At 38.9% G+C, this 26,831-nt stretch overlaps 1 protein-coding gene across 2 annotated transcripts in view; it reads left to right on the top strand.

Annotated features, from left to right (window-relative positions):
- The window catches only part of LOC126278353 (uncharacterized), a 138,950-nt gene that overhangs the window by 19,649 nt on the left and 92,470 nt on the right, over positions 1–26,831 (top strand). For both annotated transcript variants that reach the window (XM_049978408.1, XM_049978409.1), the window contains exons 7-11: positions 19,280–19,365; positions 20,142–20,190; positions 21,230–21,316; positions 21,399–21,581; positions 22,513–22,730. In XM_049978408.1, coding sequence (XP_049834365.1) covers positions 19,280–19,365; positions 20,142–20,190; positions 21,230–21,316; positions 21,399–21,581; positions 22,513–22,730 — 623 coding nt within the window. The remainder of the gene's footprint in view (positions 1–19,279; positions 19,366–20,141; positions 20,191–21,229; positions 21,317–21,398; positions 21,582–22,512; positions 22,731–26,831) is intronic.

Genomic DNA, 26,831 nt, shown 5'->3' on the forward strand with positions numbered 1-26,831 from the left:
GTGACCATATCAATTTGACCTTAGACAAATGTCCTGGTTGTAGGAGTTCTGATTTCAGTTGGTAAGAGCCGATGGTATGGTTTGAGTGTGGTGCAGACCCCACGACGCATGGAACCTAGTTGTTAGCAAGGCATTGTGCAAGCTGGTGGTGGCTCCATAAAGGTGTGGCCCTGTTTACATGTAATGGCCGGGTCGTATGCTCCAACTGAACTGATCATTGACTGGAATGGGTTACGTTCGGCTACTTGGAGACCATTTGCAGCCAATAATGGACTTCATGGCTCCAAACAATGATGGAATTTTTATGGATGACAATGAGCAGTGTTGCAGAGCTGCAATGGTCTCAATTGGTTTGAAGAACACTGTGGACAATTCAAGCGACTGGTTTGGCCAACCAGATCGCCAGACATCAATCCCATCATACATCTGTGGGACATAATTAGAGACGGGCAAACTCGTTCATCCTTGGGAACTAGTTCACTGGTGATCGGTCTTTTTTGGGAACCGTTCATTGTTATTCGTGCGCCGTTCATTTGCGCTTGGTATATGGTTCGTATGAAAAATTGAAATTTAGTAGCATATGTGACTGAAGATGGAAAGTGCTAAGAGGAGGCACTTGCTCTCCCCTGGAGTACAGAGTTTTTAATCATAACAGAATTCTCACACATTTTTAATTTTCGTGATTCTGCAAAACCTCTCGTTTAGCCAACTGTAGCGTTATGTGGCTGATCGTAGTGAAATAATATAAGGTGGCACACGAAAAACTGATCCTGAGTAAAGACTGCTCACCAATTGTGCACGATTTGTTGATTGCTAGGAGCAGATAGATAAACATGTACTAATTAGGCAGTGAAGAAATAACAAATAAGCTAATGCAAACAACAACTTCGAAACAATAGGTGACAATTGGTGGGCGAGAATGAGCAGTCTAGTACTTGGGGCCGATTTTTCATGCGCCACTCTGTACCATTGAAATAATATTGTAGAAGTTGTCATATTCTCTTTATAAAATGTGACACAAGACACTCAATTTTGGAGCCTGGTCTTCATTTGGTTGTAAGTCTGTCTGCCTTCCATAACAATGAACATACTCTATTACCTTGGATCAAAAAAAGATGGAAAATGGCCACTCATGTGTGCTGTGCTGACTTTCTTTGGATGTGTAATAACAAAAAAATATTGCCTGTTTACAACTATTTCTTCTGCTATTTATTGAAATAGTGAAGTAAACTGATATGCTGTTTTGCTACCTGAAAAGATGTATGTATTACATACCACATAATTTTTATGTAATTTATGTAATTGTAAAACACACTTTAATTACCAGTCATAGATGCTGAATAGAACCAGAAGTTCAGAGTTCAAAAAAGGTTTTAAACAGATCTAGAATAGGCATGCGCAGCGAACGAAATGAACAACAGCTTGATACTGAACTAACTATGAGCAGTCTGCAGTGGAACTGTGAAGAGTGGCCATGCGAAGAAGGACGAGTTCGGCCAAGCGAGACCGAGACAGGCGGGAATGAGACCGGCCGATGTGCCATTGCGAGAACGAGACTGACCATTTCCCATTCCCAGGAACTGTAAGTAGAAAGCAGCAACTGGAGTGAACTATGAAACACCGTTCCTTAGAATTTGTTACTCGCTAGTTCCGTTCGTCTTAGTGAACCGTTCCTTTGGACCGGTTAGTTCGCAGACGACCCATCTCTAGACGTAATTAAGAGGTCAGGTCATGCACAAGATCACTTTCACGAGTATGGACGACTATAGAGCACCATGGCTCAGTATTTCTGAAGGGGGCTTCCAATGACTCTTTGAGTCTATGCCACATATATACTTGCTGCGCTATGCAAGGCAAAAGTTGGTCCGACACGATATTAGGGGGTATCGCATGTCTTCTGTCACTTCAGTGTATTTTTTTCATGTATTCTTACATAAACATGAAAAAATTACTTTAATTTTCATGTATTCTCTTCTTTTATAATGTCAGTCACAACAGTTAGTCAAGAGAAGAGATACTATTACTGCCTTGCTTTTGTTTATGGGCATAAATATAATAAACCTTTTCATAATGTTATCATCTTATTTGTTTTCATTAGCAGAGACTATTTGTTCCATATTGTGTAAATGTACTGTAGTATTCTCCAAAGGCACATGCCATCAACAATGTAAATGTGTCTCAAAGAGAAACCCCCCCACCATCAAAATAGTTACTGTTCTGGCGTTGCTTACTTCCAAGCTGCAACTTAACAAAAAAATGGTTCAAATTGCTCTGAGCACTATGGGACTTAACATCTGTGGTCATCAGTCCCCTAGAACTTAGAACTACTCAAACCTAACTAACCTCAGGACATCACAACAATGCCCGTGGCAGGATTCGAACCTGCGACTGTAGCGGTCACACGGTTCCAGACTGAAGTGACTAGAACCGCACGTCCACACCGGCCAGCTGCAACTTAACAGATTTGTGCAGGACCAAATAGAGTTAAGCAACAGCCGTGGAAAAAATATATGGCAATACAGATTAGCAACAATTTACACTGATTTATTGATAGAAGTTTTATAATACTTATGTAGAGTATGAGTGTTGTGTGTGGCAATATAAGAGGTGCATCCAGAAAGTAAGTTCTGATGTGCACTGAAAAACCAATAACTTCATTAAATAAGAAATGAAAAGTGTACATAGATTCACTGGCATCTTCTCAACATAATCACCGCCATTGTTGAGGCAGTTATTGTAATGGAGCACCATGTATCGTATGTATGTGTTGTGTAAGAGGCCACTGCCAACATTTGGGGCCACAAAGTCACTTCAGTTTGAAGATCAGCATCATTGTAGGAAACGTCCTGCCAGAAAATGCTTCATCAGACAGAAGAGATGAAAGTCACTTGGGGCGAGGTTGGGCGATATGGAGGATGGTCAGAGATTTCCCATCCAAACTGATTCAACACATTCCACTCTCAGATATTTCACTGTCCCAAAATACTGAGTAGCATTTACAGTGTCCCCTGCTGGTAAAAACTCACACGGGGACACCACATCAATCCAAGAAGATGGTGCACATGAATTTTTTTAACCGACCCTCATTGATTGGATTTGATTGAGACTGGTGAACACTATGGTGCCAGTGCATGGATTGTTGTTTTGTTTTTGGTGTGAATGCGACACCCATGTAGGAATGTCAATGCTGTGACCAGGTGTTTGGTTTTGTGTTTGTGTGTCAGTTGTCCTGGCACCCATCTTGCACACACTTTCTGAAAAACCAAGCCACCAGGAGACAATTTCATGCATTAGTGGGTGAGATGTCTTGGCAATTGATGAGCAAGTTCTGAAATTGTGAAGTGCTGGTTCTGCAAAATTGCTTGCAGCACACTTTCCATGAATTCCGATATCACTAGGGTTGGTCAGTCACTATGGTGTTCAACGCGAACATTGGTTCCTCCTCCAGCGAATTGCCTGCTCCACCGTCTGGCCATACAGTTGCTCATAATGTGCACATACAAGTGACTCAATTGACAGTGGATTTCTGCTGGAGGCTTTTTCAGAGCATACTAAAATTGTGTAACTGCACGAACCTCACAGTTGGTGAGATACAGTACCAGAGCAGCCAGTTTATCCTAGGTCTGTGCAGTAACTATTGCCACCACAAGACTGAAGGTGTACTGCATTGTTCCCTCTCTACTCCTGTCATGCACATTCCAGCCAGACTGCTCGTGCCCTCTCTGGACCCAATTGAAACATACTTTCTGGGTGCACATTGTGGTTCGGTGTTCACTTTCACTGATCTGTATGTAAATACTAGTGTAATCCTAAATTCAGTGAATGGTGACAAACATCACTTGTATAATGTCCAGTATGGCTCTTCTTGACCATTTCTAAACAAGTCCTGAGACACTGTTCTAACAATGGTCTGCCACTTACATTCACTTTTGGCAGATGGATGACTGCTTAGGAACTATAGTGAATCTCTGCTTTTACATTTTTCAGGGGTATTTTAAAAAATGGTAAAAATGCGGGAAAATGTAAAATGTGGCAAATAACGTTTTAAGCTGTAAAAGTTACATATAAGATACCCCCTTGTATTTTCGCACTTTATGTATGGTATATGTACATAACAGGTATCAAAAGATTTGTCAGGAACTTTTTTGTTATCTAATAAAGATTTAGTATCTAATAAAAACCATTGATGTAACTGGAATTGACAAGTGTCAGCCGGACGGAGTGGCCGAGTGGTTCTAGGCGCTACAGTCTGTAACCGCGCGACCGCCATGGTCGCAGGTTCGAATCCTGCTTCGGGCATGGATACGTGTGATGTCCTTAGTTTAGTTAGGTTTAAGTAGTTCTAAGTTCTTGGGGACTGATGACCTCAGATGTTAAGTCCCATAGTGCTCAGAGCCATTTGAACAATTTGACAAGTGTCTGGGAAATAGAAACGTTTGATTTAATTTCAAACATCATAATCAATATTTTTGGAAAGCCTGCATTCGTTATTTAAATAATGAATGTTGTAATCGATGTTTTTGGAAAGCGTGCAGCTGTCATTCGTTATTTAGATAATGAGATACTGCACTATTTTTTCATGCTTGACTGCATGTTTCTAGAATTTTTCTCGTCAAGTGCAAATATGTACATAAGTAACTGTGTGGTGTTTGAATATGCGTTATTCTGCCTTTCATGCTCTGTAGTCATCTTTTTGAGATTATCAGGTACTGTGCCTCTTCAGTTACGTAGAAAACAACACACATGCAAACTGTCACTCACTCTGCTTGTGTAACATCACAAAAAATAATGAGAATAAATTCTTGAAACATGATTTGCTCAGCATGAAAAAAATTTGCAACTGTCATTGTGTTTAGACTAAAAACATTTGAGCAACGCAAAGTGAATGACGATGTCAACTAGTCCTACAAGAGACCAAACGCCGAAAGACGCTAAATATGGTTCGACAAAGGTGTCACGATACTCACAACAATCAAGAAACTGCATTTGCGCCGTACAGAGATGGAAATGGTTGTGAATGATCATACTTTTATTCGAATGGACCTAGTTACTCCCGAGCCATCATGCCAAGTAGTGCTTGGCAGCTGCGGGAGATACGACACAAATTGTTCCAACTTTTACACGTTTACTGGCTCAAATCCACTAAGTAGAGTGCCCTGGTGTCAAGAAACTTAACCATGTAATATTTGTAAACACTAGTGGACAGCCAACATCATGCTAGAGTCATTTTTCTTCTCGACATATATTTTTTCGTAATGCATAAATCGCAAGAAAATTATAAATATGTTGACGCAAAATTGGGTGCAAATTAACATTGTGGTCATAGGAAATTTGACGGGAATGATAAAAAATGTCCTGAACTGCGGGAAAACGTCAATTCCGGGAATGTAAGAGTAGGGTTGTACTGTATTTGTATGACACAAGATGGGTGCTTTACACAGTGCTTGTCTTCTGTTCCCTCTCTGTAGCCAATTTTAATTGTTTTGCGCCCGAGTCAGAAGCAGCTTGGTGTAAGCTGACACTTGCCCTTTCACGATCGTAATCACTGGGGTCATTTTGACAGACGTTGTAGCCCTTCCTTTTTTATCTCAGATGCTTTGAATTTCATCATCATTTTCGTCAAACTAGTCTCGATGTTTTCTTTCAATAAATCCGGTTGATTCTTCGCAAGTCGAAAGCCTGATGGTTTTTGGTATTGACCAGTGTTCTTCAACATTGTCACGATACTCAGCAGGCAGCTTTTGCTTCAGTGTTCTGGAAATTCTTTTAGACCTCTTTATCTTTTAGTCGTTCAATATTTAACAGATGTTTTGCTTGTTTCTTTTGCTTCCTTTGTTTGGGTGGCACTTGTAGAGCAATTACTGTCCAGCAGCCATCACTCTGTGCTACAGTTCTTGTGATCCTCGATCCCTAGACCGCACAATCACGTAATCTATTAGGTTCCAGTGTTTTGATTTGGGATGCCGCCATGTGGTTTTAAACTCTCTTTTTTTTGTTGAAAGAGGGTGTTTATAATGATGAGCATTTAGTGAGAAGGATCCATTGGAGTTCCCATTGCTTATACCTTCCTTACCAATGATACCTTTCCATAGGGCATAGTCTCTGCCAACTCGTGCATTGAAGTCACCTAGTAGAATAATTTTATCTGATCGAGGTACATGTGACAAGTGTCGGTCTAATCGGTTGTAGAGCTTTTCCTTTTTATCATCCTCTGATTCTAGGGTTGGTGCGTATGCACTAACAATAGTAGCTTTTTGGTTGTTCACGAATTTAAGAGAGAGATTCTTAAGTCTTTCATTTATTCCAGAGGCTAGTTCATCTAGATCATTGAGAAGTTGATTCCTTACAGCAAACCCTATCCCATGGATACGAGGCTCATTTTCATCTTTCTCTTTCCAGTGGAAAGTGTAGCCTCCACCTTGTTCTTTTAGTTGACCCTCACCCGCAAGTCTCGTTTCACTGAGGGCAGCAATATCGATGATACATTTTTTTAGTTCACATGCCACAATAGCTATTCTTCATTGTGGTTGGTTGCTTTTGTCTGAGTTAGTGAGAATTTGTACAGTCCAGGCAGCAATATTTAAGTTTTGTTTCTTCTTTTTGTTTTGACTGCACATGGTGTACTCTCTGGATGCGGCCATCCAGTCAGGTAGTTGGTTGGTTTGGCTCACTATGTTTCGGACACTTTTTCCAGGCCCCTTCCTATGCGAGGTGAGCAGACGAGATCCTGAATAGGCCTGCTTAGTCACAGGTGCAGCACACGAGTTACTCTGCAGCCTCCTTGACTAAAACAGTGATCACACAACTGTTGCCTAGGTGCTGGTTTGTCACAAAGATCTTGCAGATTGCACAGTCTATCACAACTTGTTAGTTGCCGCAGGCCTTCCTGCATGGGGCCGATGGTATTGTCCTCAAAAAGACGCATGTGCCTTATACTTTTTAAATGTTTCTGCACAACTACAATCACCACACAGTCCCTGACAGCTTTGTAATCTTGGCCTGGTAGCATAGTGACTACGACAACTGGAGACACAAAAACTGTTGAGGTTTTTTGGTCCCCTGTGACAGATTGTGGTGGAGGGAAGGAGGGATGGGCTTCAAAAAGGAAAGCAGTGGATACATTAAAAAGCACATGATTTTTTACAAAACTAAATCAGCTGCTACCAACGGTTATTGTGCAAAGTTCAGAAGATGCCACAAAGACACTGAACATGCATTAGAAGTTGAGAGTAACAGTAACTCTGATGCCAGTGAAAGTTACACAAGAAAGCTCTACCAATCATATGTACTCAATCATATGTACTCATATGAACGCTCCCCTCTTACCATACCCAAGACACATGTGGAAAATGCCACTGATCTACAGTTGTGCAGTTCTAAGAAATACTGCAAAGCACATTCAATATATAATTTATGTACTGATTCTAGACAGACACTCTTGTTTCCTCATTTGATGTTGGGAACATGTTCTTTAATGTATTGTAGGCTTCTGTAGTTAACAGAACAGAGCTGTTTAACAATGCAATAATTAGTTCTGTTTACAAATTGATGGCTTTCAAGTGAGATCCCCAGTATGAGGAACCATAGCAACTATAGTTTGACATATTTAGAATTTGTAATATTTGACAAAATAGTGCCAACCATGTAAAACGTATTATTCTGTATTAGCTATATTGGTGAATTGGTGACATCCTTTGTGTGTGTGTGTGTGTGTGTGTGTGTGTGTGTGTGTGTGTGTGTGTGTGTGTGTGTGTCCACCACTATTTTGCCAGATGTATTCCAATCTTTGTCTTCCTCTACAGTTTTTACCTTCTACAGCTCCCTCTAGTACTGTAGAAGTTATTCCGTGATGTCTTAATAGGTGTCCTACCACCCTGTCCCTACTACTTTCTTGTGTTTACCATATATTCCTTTTATGTGCTGATTCTTCGGAGAACCTTCTCATTCCTTATCTTATCAGTCCACATAATTTTCAACATTCTTCTGTAGCACCACATCACAAATGTTTCAATTCTCTTCTTTTCTGGTTTTCCAACAGTTCATGTTTTACTAGCATACTATGCCATGCTACAAATGTACATTCTCAGAATTTTCTTCCTGAAATTGATACCTACATTTGATATTACTAGATTTCTCTTGGCCAAGAATCCCCATTTTGTCCATTGCCAGCCTGCTTTTGATGTCGCATTTTGCTCTGATTGTCGTGGCTTATTTTGCTGCCTAGGTAGCAGAATTCCTTAACTTCATCTGCTTTGCGATCACGACTTCTGATGTTAAGTTTCTTGCTGTTTTCATTTGTACTACTTTCATCTTTCTTCAATTTACTCTCAATCCACATTCTGTACTCGTTAGACTGTTCATTCCATTCAGCAGATCATGCAGTTCTTCTTTACTTTAACTGAGGACAGCAATGTCATCAGCGAATCTTATCATTGAGATCCTTTCGCCTTGAACTCTAATTTCATTCTTGAAGCTTTCTTTTATTTCAGTGATTGCTTCTTTGATTTATAGATAGCACAGTAGGAGCAAAAGACTAAATCCCTGCCTTACACCCTTTTTAATCCCAGCACTTCGTTCTTGATCTCCCACTGTTGTTGTTCTTTCTTGGTTCTTGTACATATTGTATATTACCTGACTTTCTCTATAGCTTACCCCTGTTTTTCTCAGAATTTCAAACCTCTTTCACCATATTACATTGTTGAACACTTTTTCCATGTTAATAAATCCTATGAACGTGTCTTGACTTTTCTTCAGTCTTGCTTCCATTATCAACCGCAACGTCAGAATTGCCTCTGTCGTGCCCGTACCTTTACTTAATCCAAACTGATAGTCATCTAACACATCCTTAATTTTCTCTTCCATTCTTCTGTATATTATTCTTGTCAGTAGCTGAGATGCATGAGCTGTTAAGCTGATTGTGTGATAATTCTCTCTCTTGTTGGCTGTTGCAGTCTTTGGAATTGTGTGAATGCTGTTTTTCCTATATTTTGCCAGACCCGTACATTCTACACACCAATGTGAATAGTTGTTTTGTTGCCAATGCGCTCAATGATTTTAGAAATTGTGATGGAATGCTATCTATCCCTTCTGACATGTTTTCTGCATGCTGAGTCAGTCCTTGGACACCCACTTCTTTCTCTTCAGTTTTCCTGCAACAATTTCACCTTAGCTTCCCTGCACATCCTGTTTACTTCATTCCTAAGTGGCTTGTATTTATCTATTTCTGATTACTCTGAACATTTTTGTACTGCCTCCTTTTGTCTTATCAGCTGAAGTATTTCTTCTGTTACCTGTGGTTTCTTTACAGTTACCTTCATTGTACTTACATTTTTTCCCCAACATCTGTGATCACCCTTTTTAGAGATCTCCATTCTTCTTCAACTGAACTGCCTACCTAGCTATTCCTTATTGCACTATCTATAGCGCTCAGATAACTTCAAGGGTATCTCCTCTTTCCTTAGTACTTCCGTATCCCACTTCTTTGCACACTGATTTTTCCTGACTAGTCTCTTAAACTTCAGCCTACTCTTCATCACTACTGAATAGTAATCTTGAGTCTGTATCTGCTCCTAGGTACCCCTTACAATCCAGTATCTGATTTCGGAATCTTTGCCTGACCATGATGTAATTTAACTGAAATCTTCCCCTATCTCCCATCCTTTTCCGAGCAAACCACCTCCGCTTGTATTTCTTGGACAGAGTATTCACTATTACTGCCTGAAATTTATTGCAGAACTCAATTAGTCTTTCTCCTCTCTCATTCTTAGTACCTAGGCAATATTGTTCTGTGACCCCTTCTCCTCCTCCTCCTCCTCCTCCTCCTCCTCCAACTGCATTCTAGTCCCCCATGATTGTTAATTTTCATCTCTCTTTACATCCTGAATTACTCATTCAATATCTTCTATATGTCTCAATCTCTTCATCTTCAGCTTGCAACATTCGCATGTATACCTGAACTATCGTTGTCGGTGTTGGTTTGCTGTCGATTCTAACATCAATTCTTCCACTGAACTGTTCACAGAAATCACTCTCTGCGCATCCTTCCTTTTCACAATGAATCCTGCGCCCAGTACACCATTTTCTGCTGTTGTTAATATTACCTGATACTCGTCTGACCAGAAGCCTTGTCTTCTTTCCATTTCACTTCACTGACACCCACTACATCTAGATTGAGCCTTAGTATTTTTCTTTTCAGGTTTGCTAGCTTCCCTACCATGTTCAAACATCTGATATTCTGTGCCCCGACTCTTAGAATATTAATCTTTCATTAGTTATATGATCTTATGGTCATGGTCACCACTCCCTTGGCAGTCCCCTTCCAATAGGGGACTAGGTATCTTTTGCCAATAGAGATATCATCATGACACTTCTTAAATTACAGGGTACATGTCCTGTGGATACACATTGTGTGTCCTTAATGCAGTGGTTTCTATTGCCTTTTGCATCATCATAGAACTAATCACTGCCAGTCTTGCCTTCAGGGATAGTTTCCCACGCCATGGGCAAGAGAGTGCCCTGAACTTTTGTCCGCTCCTCCACCCTGTTCGACAGTGCCATTGGTAGAATCAGGGTGACTTCTTATGCCAGAAGTCGTCGTCTGCCATTGCTGATAACTTTTATTCAAAATTTAAGTGGTCGGGGGTTCAATCCTCGGGATCGAGGGTGTTTTTATTACTAATCAAAGACGCTGCACCTAGACCACAGGTGCCTAGTGTGAGAGAGATAAGCCAAACCAAATTTGACAAGGTACATATAGGCATATGCAGTACATTAAAATATTAAAGTTATAATGGCAGAATGACATGGTAGGCAATCAGATTTCCGTGGCACTAACATGAAGAAATAGAATGTGCCAACACACATTTGATATACACTGGATCCCCCACCCCTAATTGTGTATAAAAATCAGGAACGTAAGGGCACAATAGCACATAAATGTACAAAACTTGACGAGAGAAACAACACACAGTGGAAGTGAAAGAAAAAGAAAACAAAAATGAAATAAAATTGCAAACAATCAGAAATACCACTTCAGAATATCATTTATTTTCAGAAGGCAAGGCACAGGGAAATAACTACCTAGAAGGTAATTTCGTTAAAAACTGGATCCCTGAAAGAAACGTCAAAAAATATATATACCAGACATAAGAAATTCACCAATTAAAGCAAACCTATTTTATCGAAGATATGTGGGACGAAGAAGTAGAACATTTGACACAAGAGCTGGCAAAAATAACGCAAATCATTCAATTTTTGTAGGACACCTTTACAAACACCACCATCCAAACAGAATGATGAGACATGAAAGTTATCGTAGATCATATTTGTATCCTTGACACATTACACTCCCACATGGCCCCCTCCCGAAATCAGTTGTCTTTTCTAATATTATTCTCTCTCTCTCTCTCTCTCTCTCTCTCTCTCTCTCTTTCACACACACACACACACACACACACACACATACACACAAAGTGAAGCAAAAGTATTTTGTTTTTACTATTGTATGGTAACTGAAATACCAAAACAGATCGTGTATTAAAAATTTTTATAGAAATACAATAAATAAAAATGCATTTAGTGGAAATTTTCTTAATTTGCAGTATGCTCAAATACATCAAAATGAAAGTTATATTTTTTATGATAGCTGCTGCTGAAGATGGTGATCCAAATATATTAAATTAGCGGAACAACTACATTTGTCTGTGCACAAATGCTTTTTAAGATCAGGGTGTATACGACCCGGGACAACCAGGAGACCCGGGAATTTTTGCATCCGGGAGAAAACCCCGAAAAACCCGAGAATTGTTTAGAATTCCGGGAATTTTTCATTGTTTTAGTTTTCAGTTAAATTTTTGTGGTTTTGACTGGTAAGAACCAATACTCTAACAAAGGACATTATTGTATCCTGCTACTGCAGAATAATACTACAGCAACAAAACATGAACGAGAGGGGCAAAAAAAAAAAAGAAAATAAAACTTAAATTGCAAAGGAAATGCGCCATATACAACAACAAAACAGTGCTCATACAAGTGTCTGCCAACAAAGTGTGTCAAAGGCTTTAGGAACACTATCCATTGCTTTATAACAACAAATTGCCTCCGATGAGCACGACGTGAAAACTGTTTAAATTAGATTCGTTTGAGCAGTTGCGGGCGAGCTCTTGCGCATGCGCAGTTAAGTCGCGTATGAGTAGTACCTCCTCCCGCTTCTGGTTACAGAAGTGTGGCTGGACACCACTACTTAACCCATTAAGTCCCAAATTATTTTTGTTTACAATTGAATTTTTTATTCCTTAATTATAATGTACGTTGTGTATGAACCACAATACATACAAAAATAGCCAAAGAATATTTACACATGCTGATATAATGGCCGTCCTCAAAATAGGACGCTGGGATCTAACCATATCTTACAGCATACTAAAATGTATTCAAGTCTTAACTATTTATTTCTTGTGAAATGGTTCAAAACACTTCACACACTGTGTTACATGGCATTTAACACAATATGTTTTTGGTTTTCCGTTGCATTTCGCTCTTACACATCTTCTCTGCGTGCTTCTTTTGTCAATCATATGATCAATTTCATCAAACCTGATCTCTGGTATCACTCTCAACTGACTTGATGGGTATTCCATTGGACATCCAATATTCGGTCTCCCAGTGTCCCATTTCAGGTATGTAACTGTAACAGCACGTCTGAAATCCAGTAAATCCAGTGCATTTTTCCCATGTACTAGTCTGTAGAAGAGACAGGCATTTACGAGGGCCATTTCCAGCATACGTGTAAATAGGGCCCAGTACCATTTTTTTCCCTATAATTACTGTCACATATTTTCCAACTAACCAGTCGTGGTGGTCAACACCTCCCATGTACGCGTTATATGACTTCAAATTGGCTGGTTGTTGCACTTGTCTTCTTACTTGCTTGTCTATTGTACCACGTAGCTGCTCCCAAAGGTTCAACTTTGTCAAAATTTGTACCAATTGTAACGCATCTGTTGTCGTGCCATCGAACAAATAAGACTTCACCATTCCTGTCAAATTGGTAGTCATAGTTTCCTCGAACTGTCTCTTTCAGTTCGCTGCTGCTCAGTAGTGGACAGTCACCAACTCTATTCTCTCTGACAGTCCCAGTTGCTCGAAAACCCAAATTTCTCAGATGAATCAGAAGATCTCTACTAGTGAAGAAATTGTCAAAGTACACACAATGATTCTCGGGTTTTTCAAAGCAGTCCAGCATGTTTAGGACTACTCTTGATCCCAATAGTAGGTCATCCCTTGCAGTATCTTCTGGATCCTCTTCACAGTAAAAATCAAATTTGAAATAGTAGCCTCTTGCTCCACAAAGAGACCACAACTTATAGCCAAATCTAATAGGCTTGCCTTGGATAAACTGTTTTAGCCCACTTCGTCCATAGTATTTGACTATCATTACGTCAATTGACAAATTTTCCTCAAATATTCCAAATTTTTGAAAAGATTCATTTATCATTTTCAAGAGAGATTTAATTTTGAATCCGCGATCATGTTTGTTTTCATAGGCTAAGTCATTATCTTGAAAATGAAGCAATGTTTTCAACTTCTGATATTTATTCCTTGACATAGCTGACTATATTGGTATGCCAACATCTTCATCTTCAGACCAGTATAGCTTCTCAGCAGGGAGCTTATAGTTGTGTTGTTGTGGTCTTCAGTCCTGAGACTGGTTTGATGCAGCTCTCCATGCTACTCTATGCTGTGCAAGCATCTTTATCTCCCAGTACCAACTGCAAACTACGTCCTTCTGAATCTGTTTAGTGTATTCATCTCTTGGTCTCCCTCCACAATTTTTAACCTCCATGCTGCCCTCCAATACTAAATTGGTGATCCCATGATGCCTCAGAATATGCCCTACCAACTGATCCCTTCTTCTAGTCAAGTTGTGCCACAAATTTCTCTTCTCTCCAATTCTATTCAGTACCTCCTCATTAGTTATGTGATCTACCCATCTAATCTTCAGCATTCTTCTGTAGCACCACATTTCAAAAGCTTCTACTCTCCTCTTGTCTAAACTATTTATCATCCACATTTCACTTCCATACATGGCTACACCCAGTTTAATTCGACTACATTCCATTATCCTCATTTTGCTTTTGTTCATGTTCATCTTACATCCTCCTTTCAATACACTGTCCATTCCATTCAGCTGCTCTTTCAGGTCCTTTGCTGTCTCTGACACAATTACAATGTCATTGGCGAACCTCAGAGTTTTCATTTCGTCTCCATGGATTTTAATTCCTACTCCGAATTTTTCTTTTGTTTCCTTTACTGCTTGCTCAATATACAGATTGAATAACATCGGGGATAGGCTACAACCCTGTCTCACTCCCTTCCCAACCACTGCTTCCCTTTCGTGCCCTCGACTCTTATAACTGCCATCTGGTTTCTGTGCAAATTGTAAATAGCTTTTCTCTCCCTGTATTTTACCCCTGCCACTTCCAGAATTTGAAAGAGTGTATTCCAGTCAACAATGTCAAAAGGTTTCTCTAAGTCTACAAATGCTAGAAATGTAGGTTTGCCTTTCCTTAATCTAGCTTCTAAGATAAGTCGTAGGATCAGAATTGCCTCACGAGTTCCAATATTTCTATGGAATCCAAACAGATCTTCCCCAAGGTTGGCTTCTACCAGTTTTTCCATTCGTCTGTGAAGAATTTGCGTTAGTATTTTGCATCCATGACTTATTAAACTGGTAGTTCGGTAATTTTCACATCTGTCAGCACCTGCTTTCTTTGGGATTGGAATTATTATAGTGTTCTTGAAGTCTGAGGATATTTCGCTTATCTCGTACATCTTGCTCACCAGATGGTAGAGTTTTGTCAGGACTGGCTCTCCCAAGGCTGTCAGTAGTTTCAATGGAATGTTGTCTACTCCTGGGGCCTTGTTTCGTCTCGGGTCTTTCAGTGCTCTGTCAAACTCTTAACGCAGTATCGTATCTCCCATTTCATCTTCATCTACATCCTCTTCCTTTTCCATAATATTGTCTTAAAGTACATCGCCCTTGTATAGACCCTCTATATACTCCTTCCACCTTTCTGCTTTCCCTTTGCTTAGAACTGGGCTTCCATCTGAGCTCTTTATATTCACACAAGTGGCTCTCTTTTCTCCACAGGTCTCTCTAATTTTCCTGTAGGCAGTATCTATCTTACCCTAGTGAGATAAGCCTCTACATCCGTATATTTGTCCTCTAGCCATCCCTGCTTAGCCATTTTGCACTTCCTGTCGATCTCATTATTGAGATGTTTGTGTTCCTTTTTGCTTGCTTCATTTACTGCATTTTTATATTTTCTCCTTTTATCAATTAAATTCAATATTTCTTCTGTTACCCAAGGATTTCTACTAGCCCTCTTCTTTTTACCTACTAGAACCTCTACTGCCTTCACTACTTCATCTCTCAAAAGCTACCCATTCTTCTTCTACTGTATTTTTTCCCCCCATTCTGTCAATTGTTTCCTTATGCTCTCCTTGAAACTCAGTACAACCTCTGGTTCTTTCAGTTTATCCAGGTCCCATCTCCTCAAATTCCCACCTTTTTGCAGTTTCTTCAGTTTTAACCTACAGTTCATAACCAATAGATTGTGGTCAGAGTCCACATCTGCCCCTGGAAATGTCTTACAATTTAAAACCTGGTTCCTAAATCTCTGTCTTACCATTATATAAATCTATCTGAAACCTTTTAGTATCTCCAGGCTTCTTCCATGTATACAGCCTTCTTTTATGATTCTTGGACCAAGTGTTAGCTATGATTAAGTTGTGCTCTGTGCAGAATTCTATCAGGCAGCTTCCTCTTTCATTTCTTAGCTCCAATCCATATTCACCTACTACGTTTCCTTCTCTCTCTTTTCCTATTACCGAATTCCTGTCATCCATGACTATTAAATTTTCATCTTCCTTCACTATCTGAATAATTTCTTTTATTTCATTATACATTTCTTTAATTTCTTCATCTGCAGAGCTAGTTGGCTTATAGACTTGTACTACTGTAGTAGGTGTGGGCTTCGTGTCTATCTTGGCCACAATAATGCATTCACTATGCTGTTTCTATTAGCTTACCTGCTCTCCTATTTTTCTATTCATTATTAAACCAACTGCTGCATTACCCCTATTTGACTTTGTATTAATAACCCTGTGGTCTCCAGACCAAAAGTCTTGTTCCTCCTGCCACCGAACTTCACTAATTCCCACTATATCTAACATTAACCTATCCATTTCCCTTTTTAAATTTTCTAACCTACGTGCTCGATTAAGGCATCTGACATTCCACGCTCCAATCCGTAGAATGCCAGTTTTTTTTCTCCTGACGTCGACGTTTTCCTGAGTAGTCCCCGCCCGGAAATCCGAATGGGGGACTATTTTACCTCTGGAACATTTTACCCAGGAGGACGCCATCATCATTTAACCATACAGTAAAGCTGCATGCCCTCTGGAAAAATTACAGCTGTAGTTTCCCCTTGCTTTCAGCAGTTTGCAGTACCAGCACAGCAAGGCTGTTTTGGTTAGTGTTACAAGGCCAGATCAGTCAATCATCCAAACAGTTGCCCCTGCAACTACTGAAAAGAGAGCTTATGGTAGCCAGCAAAAAGAAGAAATTCGACAAAGACCTTCACTTCTTCAACTGTGAGGCTAAAATCCTGCATATTCTTTCTATTTACTTTTTATCTCACAGTTTCTTTAACTATGATAATGTATATGTTTTCATTCATCAGTTCTTTGAACATCTCCTTCGGAGTCAAGGAAGAAAGTTGTTCCTTAAATTCCTCTCTCTTTCTGCTGATGTCATGATCACTAGTTTCTCACAGCTTTGTATAAACTGAAGGTGTCTTTTTTCCAATTGCTTTTCTCATCAATAAGACGTCTCTCCTTCGATTTACATCTGGAAACTTGGGATGTACTTGGCAGTGATGTTTTATATACAGTTTCTTTGTTATTGTCTGATGCAACATAATGTAATTCAATAGCCCCTGGAACATCTGAGACTTCCACGGTTCCGGTAACATCGTCTAGACCTTCTTCTTTGTAAGTCATACAGTCTACTTTAGGAGGACATATGGTGATATCAATATGGTCCTGATCATCTGACACCGCATTATAGAATGTGTCACTGTTTATTATTTTTTCTATTTCTTCGTTAGTGAGGTATCTATCTCATCTGAAGGCCATTATAATCTATATAAAATGAAATGAAATAAAATGGAATAAAATCAAGTGAAATGAAAGAATAATACATTAGCACAAACTACAGAAAAGGGAATGTGTAAATACCTCTGTCCATCTGGAACTGTATTATTTACTAATGGGGTAACGTATTCATAAATATACTTACATAATACATGGTAAATTTCAAAGTAACTGCATATCCTGTATATAAAAAAAAGAGGGGTCGTTACCTACCTTGGCAACAAAATCTGCTAAAATTACCACGTTCTGAAAAGAAAATACATCAGCAGTAGCAGAATTTTGTTAACACCAAGTCCCAGTGTCGTATTTTGAGTACACCAAATTTTATAACAATGGAAAACAATGAATATAACACAAATTGAGCTAACAATGCAAGTAGTTTAAAAGACACGACTACAAATAATCTCAAAGATCTTTGCCACATATTTCAAATATTACTAAATTGTCGATAAAGTAACTACCTGTAATAACGAAAAGTGTGCCTTAGCATTCAGTATTCAATTAATGGTAGGATTTATTGCTTTTAATTTCCTGTAAGCATACATTTGTTGTAAAAAGCATCTGCAACTGATGTAGAACAGTAATAGTTGCAAATTAATAATTTATTGTGTATTTATAAATAAATATGTGCTCTGTCCTCAAAATAGGACACTGGTACTTACTAGGTTAATATTGCCCCTGTTCGTCCATCCGGAACTGATGCACAGAGCAGTCAGAGTTGTTGTGGGGAGGTGGGTCGTCTCCACGTGACCTGTGATTACGTTCAGTGATTTTGTTGTTTCCTCTTCTTTTATTGCTCTCACGTTAAATGATAACAAAACGGATTTTTGTGGCTGGGAGCTATCAAATGAATTAAAATACGTTCGCGTAATTGCGGTAGGCTAAAATATGTTAATAGTTTCAGATTGTATTTCCACCTTTCTGACAGTGAAGCATTAATCGCTTTATAGAACATTGAAGTTATTTTGCCGGTTTGCTAAAGAGATTTGGCTTTTATTAATCCTTGCTACCGAGGCAGTCAAATTATATGAAACTAAGTGTTTAATTTCACTCTATTGGCCAGTTTCAACTGTTCATTGCATTCAAGTGCACGTATGGCATTATCCATAATAAAGAACCAAACATGAGATAATGCAGTACTGGTACTCCAAGAAAAATTACATATGAATGTGCATTTTAAGCCAAATTATGCATTTTAGTATGGTTCACGAAATTCCAACGCTCTTGAAGTATCCTCTGGTGTCTTGTTTCTTTTATGACATAATGTAAGATCTTTTGATGTTTTACACGTACGAACATATGGGCTTCCTGCATCGTAGTAGCTGTGCAAGTGCGGTGTGAAAAAGATCAACATTATATGTAGAAGCTTAGCTTCTCTTCCAGCTTATAAATCTTAGAGAACAATATTATATGTGAATGCTGTGTATATTAATTTAAACCATTAACTTTTCTTATTTATGTATTCATGCTACTTAAGTGATCTTGCTATTTGCTTACTTCATCACGTGTACTACTCTGTCATGAGTTGGCGAGATCATGTGAATGAGCTATGACTGTCTTACAAAAGTGCATCGCAGTCTCAATTTCAATGTTTCGGAAAGCGACATGCATTTTTTGGTGGAATTTAAATTGATACCTTTGTAATACAAAAATATGCAGCATACATGATGTTGCTCATCAAAGGTCTTTCAAAACGTGTTTTCCCCCGTGTTTCATTTTCTAAAGTGCCGGCAAATTCTACATCGATGTATAAAAACCATAAACGTTCAAAGGATTGATGAGTTTTACAGTGCCGAGGAAGAGTATACTGTCACTTAACAAGGAAAACTGTATTTTCACCCGGGATAAAGTGTATTTTTAACTACGAAATCCGAGAATTTTTTTTTCCTTGTCCACGTATACACCCTGAAGATGCTTGGGAGGACATCACAACGTTCTTCATAAACTGAAACCTTGGCCCGTACTGTGAACTAACCTAATGTGATTGAATAGTCCATGAACTATTTAAAATGCCAGTAAAGATTCAGGCAGTAAGCTTCAATTTTAATTATTTATGTTGCAGAAGGAGCAAGTAGCTAAACTGGATGAGCTTCTTGTTATTGTTGAGAAAGTATCTGCTGTTGTGAAAGCAATATTTGAAGCAAATGAGTAAGTAGAATTTATATTACAATAGATTTTGTGTTTGTATAAACTAATTTAATTGGTAACATACAATATCTGTTACACTGTAAATTTAAAAATAAATTATCCAAGTATTGACATTCTTGACTAGGCAGTGAATAAACTAAGTAAAATAGTTTCATATACAATAGCTTCCATTTTCGTAATGGATGGGTTTCGCACAAATATGGCCTTAAATAAATCTTGATGTCGTTCTGCTATTAGTATATCATTAGGACAGATTCTAATTCTTACTAGTCACCAATAGAACAACAATGTTGAGATCTGATGCCTAATCTTCCAAAAACAGTCACTTTTAAGTCATTCATCTCATCAAAAATTTAATATCTTAATGTTCGTGAAGTGTGCCAAGTAAGTAAACCACAGTTAAAAAAGATTGCATTTTTAGACTATTTTCCTTGCTTGTAGTGTATCAAGTATTATTACTGTATGATTTTCTGAATATTTCACTTGGGGGCTAGCAAATCACTTTTCATTTAACAATGAGATAGATCAGAAGAAAAAAGACTATGTACGCTAGAACACAATATTTGGAGAGCTTGATAATCAGTGTCAGTGTATCTAGGTCTGTGTCTCTTGCATCAAATTTCAATGAAAGCAAATATTTTACAATGACGAAATTAGTTTCCTGTATGTAGACTTCAATATTTTTTGCTGTATTGTCTGCCAGTCAATGCATTATTACCATTTGACAGAAAAAATTTCATCAGAGTTTTCTTATTTTATATTTTCATCTCTTGTAGGAAACAGAAAAAAGAGGGTGCCTTCCACGGTGTGGATGCTGTCTTACAGGTAAGGAGATGTGATGGCAAATCCTGTTCTTTATTTTAGTGTTATCCATATTGTGAACCTGAGGTAGCACCACACTCCAGTCACTTGGCTGACCAACATACGTTCACATGGGAAGCAGTAGTCTAGGGCAGAAAGTTCAGGTCTTAATTTAAATCTGTCGGTGCGTGTCACTCTATATGGTGCTATCACATTACCCCTTGTTCTTTAGAATGTCTCTTCCATAGTGTCCCTGACTCCATCTATTTGTGCATTCACATCGACTAATTTCTACCCCAGTGGCGTGGGCAACTGTCCCCTAATATTCCAAGGAGAAAAACACAGGCACACAAAACAACACTGAAAGCCCAGCACAGTGCAGCTGTACACATTTGTGTGTGTGAATGAGTGAGAGAGAGAGAGAGAGAGAGAGAGAGAGAGAGAGAGAGAGAGAGAGAGAGAGAGATATCTATCTTTGCAACATATGTACCCACAAGAGAAAATATCCAGATCACTCATATGTGATCAACAGTGGGGAAACAGGTATTGCTCTATGGATGTAGACTTCCCCAGTGTATAATACTACTGATGAAAAGCTCTCGGGATTTTCAGTCAGGTGGCCATGTTAACAGACTGTAATTTTTGCCAGGATATTTGCAGGGAAGCTGCCGTGACACAATGCACCATTCCCCTATAGACTGTCATTTCACTTTCATGTCAGAGATCTGTGCAATTGTGGAAGAACGGCTGGCAGTGAGGGACAGTAACCTTTGGTTGGCAAAGCCAACTATCCAGATGTGCTATTCCTCCTGCTGCTCAGTCATTGTTAAAAGTTTCTCATGTTATAACGAGTCCCTTTAGGTTTTAGTAAAACTGATCTTTTCACCATGCTTCTGATATTGAGATGTGTTCTCTCCTGTGCCTTTCCTTGCACCAGCTCTGAAAATGTTCCTGTTACTTATGTAGCTAAGAGAGGACTGATAGATATTAGACAACAAATACAATTCTAGGTAATAAGTTTCATTGCTGTAATAGTGTGAAATATTGTTTTGTTTTGTTGTAGAGGCAGAATTCTGAGGCCTTAAAAAATGAGACACTGTTTATTGGAACATTAAGTCCCCATCAAATAGATGGTGTAAAATGGATGAAGGTAAGTGTCTGCAATTTGTTACCAGTGTACATTTACTAAAAATTCAGTGTTGCCACTTACATGACTACTTACTTTCTTCAAGGTGCTGGACGATCATGAGCTGAGTGGGATCTTGGCAGATGAGATGGGTATGGGTAAGACAGTGCAAGTGATTGCATTTATCTGTCTTCTTTTAGAGCAGAATATCTCTGGACCATTTCTAATTGTGACTCCACTCAGTGTTCTAAATAACTGGGAATCTGAATTCCAGAGGTTTGCTCCCAAGGTAAGTTCTTTCCAAATCTGAATTCCTTAGAACACTGAAGAAATGAATCACTTTCACGTTTAGTTAATTTTATTTTTTCAGAACAGATGTTTATATCAACTTCATTTGTCTAAGTAACCAATACCTTTATAACTTAGTGGTATTAATAAGACTGTCTTAGAAATAACTGGCGATGTGAAGAAGTTAACAATTCTATCCATGTCTTGATTTGGAGAAACAACTGAAAAACCGTTCCTTACACAAGTGATGGTTGTCGTACTTGTCACTGCAGTGACTTCAGCTCAGTAATAATTTGGTGAAGTTTGTTCGAAGCTTCTTTAATTATTTCCAGAGGTCTGTGGACAATGAAGAAGTGGTTCAGTGCTAGAAGAGAAACTCTAGAAGCACATTCTGTTGGTATGAATGTTGGTATCAGTAACAGGCTTTTCATGATAGATTGAGCATAACAGAAAGCCTTGAACAGTGTACATTATGCCAAAGACGGGGTTGGGTTCTGCTTGTGGGCAATAACCAGCTGAACCTGCCATCACATGGTATCTTGACATAATGCCTCGTGTGGGTACTTCACTGTGAGAAATCTGTTAGCTCATCCCGTGGAAGTGTATCTGTCCTCTACAGGTCTGGTATATTCCTCATCAATATATTTCCAGGAAAATGCCGGGATGGTCCCTTTGAAAGGGCACAGCAGACTTCCTTTCCTGAATCAACCAACCCAGTCGTGTATTTGAGTCATAGCCCATTTGTGATAGTAACAACTAAAATATTGTTAAGGAAGACTTTTGTTTCATTTCACCCTTTAGCAATCCACATTTAGGTATTCTGTGATTTGCCTGTATTGCTTAAGATCAGGTCTGTACTTAGGTCTGTATCCATTCTGTATTGTAGATAAATTTCAGTGTTGGCTGGCTTTTTAATAATTTATAATTTACAGATACCTGTTGTGAAATTCGCTGGTTCTAAAGATCAACGCATGTCATTGTACCCCAAACTGAGACGGAAGACGACAGTTCTGACTACTGATATGACTCCAGTAGTTCTGACAAGTTATGATATAGCTTTGAGAGAGCAAATACTTGCAAAATTCGACTGGAGGTTCATTATTGTTGATGAAGGTCATAGGTTGAAGAATGCGAAGTCCAAGCTTTACAAGTAAGTTTTCTAATTTGTTAAATAAATTATAAGTGCTGGTGTGATGTGAGACAGTTTATTCTGAAAGAATTATTGTGTTAATATTGTGCTGCCAGGTGTACAGCCGAGCTGTTATTTCCATATTTTGATGAGTGATCCAGTCTTTCACAGGTGCTAACTGTTGTGCATTTAAATGTACTCACTGACTGGGCTCCTAATGGGGTATGCTCTATTGTTGATTCTGCATCACTGTTTTTAGACAAGTTTGATTCCTCGTGACTTCTACACTCTTTGATGATCTTTCAATTTTCAGGTCTCATGCTGATATTCCCGAAAGCACACTGGTCTCCTAGTATTTCATTTAATTTGAGGCACTGCTTGGCAACAACTGATTTACTTGGTTATATGAGTTGGGTGTGTTGGTGGTGATCTTTATCTTTGCATCTATCTTCAACTGTTCTAATAGTCTGTCCCACGCAAGTCGTGGCACATTTGCATGGAATGTGATACAACCTTCACGAGAGTAAGTGGGTTATAGTTGGTATGAGAAGGTTGATGGATTCTGGGGAGAGATTCTGGGATAGACGTAAGGGTTTTAATAGGGATTGGAGGCTATACTGGATGGCAGGGATTGCAGGTGTGTGTCAGGCAGTGGATGCCTTCTTGTCAAGTAATCTCTGTGGCTTGTCACAACATTGATGGGGCCTTTGTCTACAGTGAGGCTGATTAAATAAAGGTCTGTTTTGAGACTATGGATGACAGTATTCCAAAGAAGGGACCTTGGAAGATGCCAAATTGAATGTATATGTGCACTCTACAGTTCTAAAAGAGGATTCATCCAAAAGCTAATAAAATTCTCAGTGCCAATCAATGACTCGGTGCCTCAACTAGTCAGTATTTTGTTATTTTTATTTCTTAAATAATGTATGTCTTGCAGTTACATTTATTTCCACAGGGTGTATATGACCCGGGACAACCGGGAGATCCGGGAAAAACCCAAGAATTTTTTGATATGGAAGAAAACCAGGGAAAAAACCAAGGAATTGTTTAAAATTCTGGAAAGTTTCATTGTTTAAGTTTTCTGTTAAATTTTTGTGATTTTGACTGGCAAGAACCAATACGCTGACAAAGGATATTACTGTATCCCGCTACTGCAGAATAATACTGCAGCAACAAAACATGGATGAGAGAGAGAGAGAGAGAGAGAGAGAGAGAGAGAGAGAGAGAGAGAGAAAATAAAACTTAAGCTTCAAAGGAAATTCACCATATTCAACAACAAGACAGTGCTCATACAAGTGTCTGCCAACAGCAAAGTGTGTGAAAGGCTTTAGGAAGACTATGCAATGATTTGTAACAACAAATTGCCTCCGATGAGCGTGGCGTAACAACTGTTTCAATTAGATTAGTTTGAGCAGTTACGGGGGACTCTTGCGCATGCGCAGCTGGGTCTCATATGAGTAGTACTTTCTCCCACTTCTGGTTATAGAAGTGTGGCTGGGCGCCAGTACTTAATATTGCGCCGGTTCGGAAATTAATAAATCTGGGGCTGATGCACAGAGCAGTCTTAGTTGTGGTGGGGAGGTGGGTCGTCTCCACGTGACCCGTGTTTACGTTTAGTGATTTTGTTGTTTTCTTTTCATTTTTTGCTCTCACGTTAAGTGATAACAAAACGGATTTTTGTGGCCGGGAACTATCAAATGAATTAAAATAAATTCACGTTATTACGGAAGGCTAAAGTAAGTTATTAGTTTTTGATTTTATTTCCACCTTCCTGACAGTCAAAAATTAGTCGTCTTACAGAACAATGACGTTATTTTTGCCAGTTTGCTAAAGAGATTTGGCTTTTATTAATCTTTTCTGTTGAGGCAGTCAATTTATTTGAAACTAAGTGTTTAATTTCACTCTGTTGGCTAGTTTCAACTGTTCACTGCATTTCAAGTGCACATATGGCATTATGCCATAATAAAGAACCAAACGTGAGATAATGCAGTACTGGTACTCCAAGAAAAATTACATATGAATGTGCATTTTAAGCCAAATTATGCATTTTAATATGGTTCACGAAATTCCAACGCTCTTGAAGTATCCTCTGGTGTCTTGTTTCTTTTATGACATAATGTAAGATCTTTTGATGTTTTACACGTACGAACATATGGGCTTCCTGCATCGTCGTAGCTGCGCAAGCGTGGTGACGCTTGTTATCTGGTGCTCTCTTGAAACTGCAGAAACGAACCTATTTCTAACAGGTCGCGGGAAAATATTACGAATGATAGTTTGAAAAGCGTTGCATTCAAAGCAGATTTCCTTTTACTTAAGATGAGCTGTGTGCGAGAATGTACGATGAATTTCTTAAATCACAAAGCATTTGACTCACATTTAAAAATCAACTCTTTGAGGACGACCATTTAGAAGAATTTCGAGCCCAGAAGATCAGATTTGCGTCGTTATTAAAAATTTTACTGGCACATTTGTGTGATGTATTTTAAAGTGTAACAAGTGCGAACAAGATCAACATTATATGTCAAAGCTTAGCTTCTCTTCCAGCTTATAAATCTTAGAGACACAATATTATATGTGAATGCTGTGTATATTAATTTAAACCATTAACTTTTCTTATTTGTGTATTCATGCTACTTGCTGACTACATCACGTGTCCTATGCTGTCATCAGCTGGCAAAATCACGTGACATTAGCTATGACGGGCTTACAAAAGCGCATTGCAATTTCGATTTCAGTGCTTCGGAAAGTGACATGCAGTGTTTGGTGAATTCGAATTTATACCTTTGTAATACGAAAATATGCAGCGTACATGTTGCTGCACATCAAAGGTCTTCCAAAACGTGTTTCTCCCCCCTGAGTTTTATTTTCTAAAGTGCTGGGAAATTCTACTCTGGTATATAAAACCATAAACATTCAAAGGATTGATGAGTTTTACAGTACCGAATAAGAGTATGCTGTCACTTAACAAGGAAAAACTGTATCTTCACCCGGGAGCAAGTGTATTATGACCGGGAAATCTGGGAATTTTTTTTCCTTGGCCACATATACACCCTGTTTCCAATATGTAGACACTGGCAAGAAGTTAAAATAGACTTTGGAAGAAAGGTATACATACACTGGTGATTTTACACCGTGTTGCTGTTATGCCTCTTATATGAGTGAGGAAAAAGTCAGCTAGGTGGAGAGTCACCTCAGGATATGTCACGATATTGCCTTATGCTGTAAAATTAGAGACAGTGTGCAGTGTGAACGGTCTCTGGGCTTAAGCTCTTGTATGGATGCATAGGATGTAGTATATGTTACTTTCTGGCCTGATACCTCTCTACTTTTTTACCTGTAGAAACAGTGAAACCCAATATAACTTTGAAATGATAAAGGGGTAGAAAAGTTTTTGCAATACACATACACAATACCCAAAAGAAGTATTGTTAACACTCAAACGTGGCCTACTTTATACCTTTAATGTACCACATAATGACATCCTGTAAATAGACATAAACGTTGCACATAAATAAACCCCCTGGATGAAAGAATAACCTTTATTTTGGAAGGCACATTTTGAAAACTTATTTTTGTCATTTATCAAAAAAAAAAAAAAAAAGTTTCAGTGCTCAACAGCATTATTAATAGTTGTCATATTAAAAGTCTAGCTAACGAACCACCTTCCTCAATGTGGACCATGACCTCAAAGACGGCTACATCTGTACGTCTGTCTGTATCAGACCTACTAACCACCCGCAATACCTCCACTTTGACAGCTGCTCCCATTCCATACCAAGAAGTCCCTTCCATACAGCCTAGCCGCCTATGGCTGTTAACATCTGTAGTGACAAGCAGTCCCTCTCGAAATATATCAAGGATCTCACTGAGGCCTTCGCAGACAGTTACTACACTCCAAACCCTAAACAGAAACAAATCTTCCATGTATTATGTCTCCTGTCACCTGCCACCTCCCAGAGTCCCACTGTTTGGCCACAGAGGAGCATTCCCCTCATGACTCAGTACCATCCAGGCTTGGAACAACTGAATCACATTGTCTGCTAGGGTTTCAACTATGTCTCATCATGCACTGAAATAATGAATGTCCTTCTCTTCCTTGCTTCTTCGTCTGAGAGAGTTCAG

The sequence above is a fragment of the Schistocerca gregaria genome, chromosome 6 (assembly GCF_023897955.1).
Source record: "Schistocerca gregaria isolate iqSchGreg1 chromosome 6, iqSchGreg1.2, whole genome shotgun sequence".
NCBI classification, from domain to species: Eukaryota; Metazoa; Arthropoda; class Insecta; order Orthoptera; family Acrididae; genus Schistocerca; species Schistocerca gregaria.